Raw genomic sequence first — 2,184 nt, forward strand, 5'->3', positions numbered from 1 at the left:
TATCATATTACTTTCAATTTTTCCTTTCTTAGAAAAAAGTATGCCCTAGCAGAAATTAATCATATAATAGCAACAAAAGTTCAATCACATTTTCCATCGGTACCCACAATATTTGGACGCCTTCAAAAACACGACAGCATATTAAACAACTATCTGAGCTAACAAGGACTCATCCCGTGAACAACACCAAATGGAAAACTATCCTGCTTAGGAAACGCCGAACACAGCAGCTAACCAAATCGTAGGGAAATATTTAACGAATTATAACTCCAAACTTATATATGACAAATCATTAGCAAATAACGAAGTTCACGGGCGAAGAGACGAAGACTGACGACTGACACATACAAGGTTAATGCCTTCTGGTGCACTGCGAAAAGTCATGGATCGTTGACTTCATAGTCAAAGTTTAAGTCCGAGTGAAAATTGAGCCACAAACTCATCCATCTCCTGCTTGGATAACGCCACACTAACCTCCACTCCACCGTCCCCATCCCTGCTCTCTGACACGATCATGGATCCCATCCATGCGCTCGACGGGACGTCCACCTTCACCGGCCTTCCCCACCCAAAGTCAACGTCGTAAACTTTGAATCTCGGCGAACCCCCGAAGGCCAAAGGCTTCTGCATCCAGATTTCCCGGTATTTCTCTGGCCAGTTCTCCATGCCCTCTAGCGGATCATGTTTGAGCTTTTCGATGGTTTCGCCGACAAGTCGTGCTGCAGTCGTAAACCCATCTTCCCCCGCGAGGTCGCCGGCCTTCGCCTCGACGAAGTAGAATGCGATGCAGTTGCCGAAGTACGCCGCCGGAAGCGGCGGCTGCAGCCGCTGCCGGCAGTCTCCGGCGAACGCCAAGCCGAGATGCTTGTCCTCGGGGTATCCTCGCGCTCTGACGAGGCAAACCCACGCGTACGCGTAGGTCACCACGACGGTGGAGCAGTGGAAGGAGTACTTGGACTTGGAGGAGGCCATCTCCTTCAGCATCCGGAACTGGTCTGCGGTAATGGTAAAGATGCCGACGATCGAGTCCGGCGGAGCCAAATTCATCTTTATTGACTCGGTAGAGTGCGCATCGACGGCAAAGCTGCTGCAGAACCTGGAGTACACATCGCTCGGATTCGGAACCAAGGTCCGGTCGAAGAAGGGCAGCGCCGGCGCTGGCGCGGCCTTGCCTGACCCTGCCGCGGTTCGAGAAGCCCAGGATGAGATGAATCTGGTAGAGCTGGAGCCGTCGCACGCCGCGTGGTGGACAACCACGGCCACGGTCACGCCTCTGTTGGGAAACAGAGTCACCTGCACGGCCGTCACCGGCCGCCGGCCATCGTCTGGATCAGCTAGTTGGGGGATCAAGGGAAGTAACCTGGCATACTCGCATCCGGGGCGTCCGGAGAGGTGGTCGAAGTCCCCATCGTGCTCGACGACGGTGAAGGAAACAGAGTCGCCCTCGACGTAGTGTAGCTCGTACTTGTCGTGGCTACCCGGGCGGAGGCGGATCTTGCCGGAGAGGGGGTAAAAGTCCCGGAGAGTGAGGGAGAGGGCGGATTTGAGGGTGGGGAGGAGGGAGTCGAGGAAGTGGCCGGTGGAGTGGGGGAAAGGGTAGAAGAAAAGACGCTGAACGGGTCCAGCGTAGAGAAATACTATGTCAAAGATGGTAATGTGGAGAGAGGATTCGGGCACCGACCCCGGCGGAGGAGCGACTTGAGAGCTTTCGAGGACCGTAACTTTCGCTGCGGGCGGCGACATCCTTCGAGGAAGATTATTGGATTTGCAAAATACCAACATCAAAAGAATTCCATCTCCATTATTATATGTCATCATCTTGTCCCCGGAGCCCGGTAGAATATCCAGATTATTACTCAGACACCTGCAATTCGATCCTTAATTATGATATATTTGCAAGAATTTTTCTTCAAATGGGAGTCGCAATCAAAGGATGCTGGACATCTAGGTTAGTCGCTGCGTGCACTTCCCGATTTATCTTGGTGGCAGGTGGGAAACTTCCGTAGGACCAGATCGATCACCCCAAGGATTGAGTCAATGCGACTAACTGGATTATCATTTTTTTAATATGTCATCATCTTAATTTATTATATTTATTTCTATCCACATCAAATATTTAATTCTTATCTCTATTCATATATCCATTGGATTAGAAGATGAATATCTATGATATAATCAAAATTT

The 2,184-nt window shown here is 50.7% G+C and overlaps 1 protein-coding gene across 1 annotated transcript; it reads right to left on the reverse strand.

Moving 5' to 3' along the window:
- Positions 1-252: 252 nt before the first annotated feature.
- On the reverse strand, positions 253-1,756 carry LOC141844321 (phenolic glucoside malonyltransferase 2-like). Its single transcript, XM_074732358.1, has one exon. The coding sequence runs from the start codon at positions 1,741-1,743 to the stop codon at positions 403-405; it is 1,341 nt and encodes a 446-aa protein (XP_074588459.1). The 5' UTR covers positions 1,744-1,756; the 3' UTR covers positions 253-402.
- Between the last annotated feature and the right edge of the window lie 428 nt (positions 1,757-2,184).

This window comes from Curcuma longa, chromosome 13, assembly GCF_044706935.1.
Source record: "Curcuma longa cultivar G26 ecotype Majalengka, Jawa Barat chromosome 13, ITB_CL_G26_1.1, whole genome shotgun sequence".
Lineage (NCBI taxonomy): Eukaryota > Viridiplantae > Streptophyta > Magnoliopsida > Zingiberales > Zingiberaceae > Curcuma > Curcuma longa.

What these genes read in the sequence shown, in the direction of transcription:
- LOC141844321 (XM_074732358.1), bottom strand. Translation starts at nt 1,743, where the DNA reads ATGTCGCCGCCCGCAGCGAAAGTTACGGTCCTCGAAAGCTCTCAAGTC.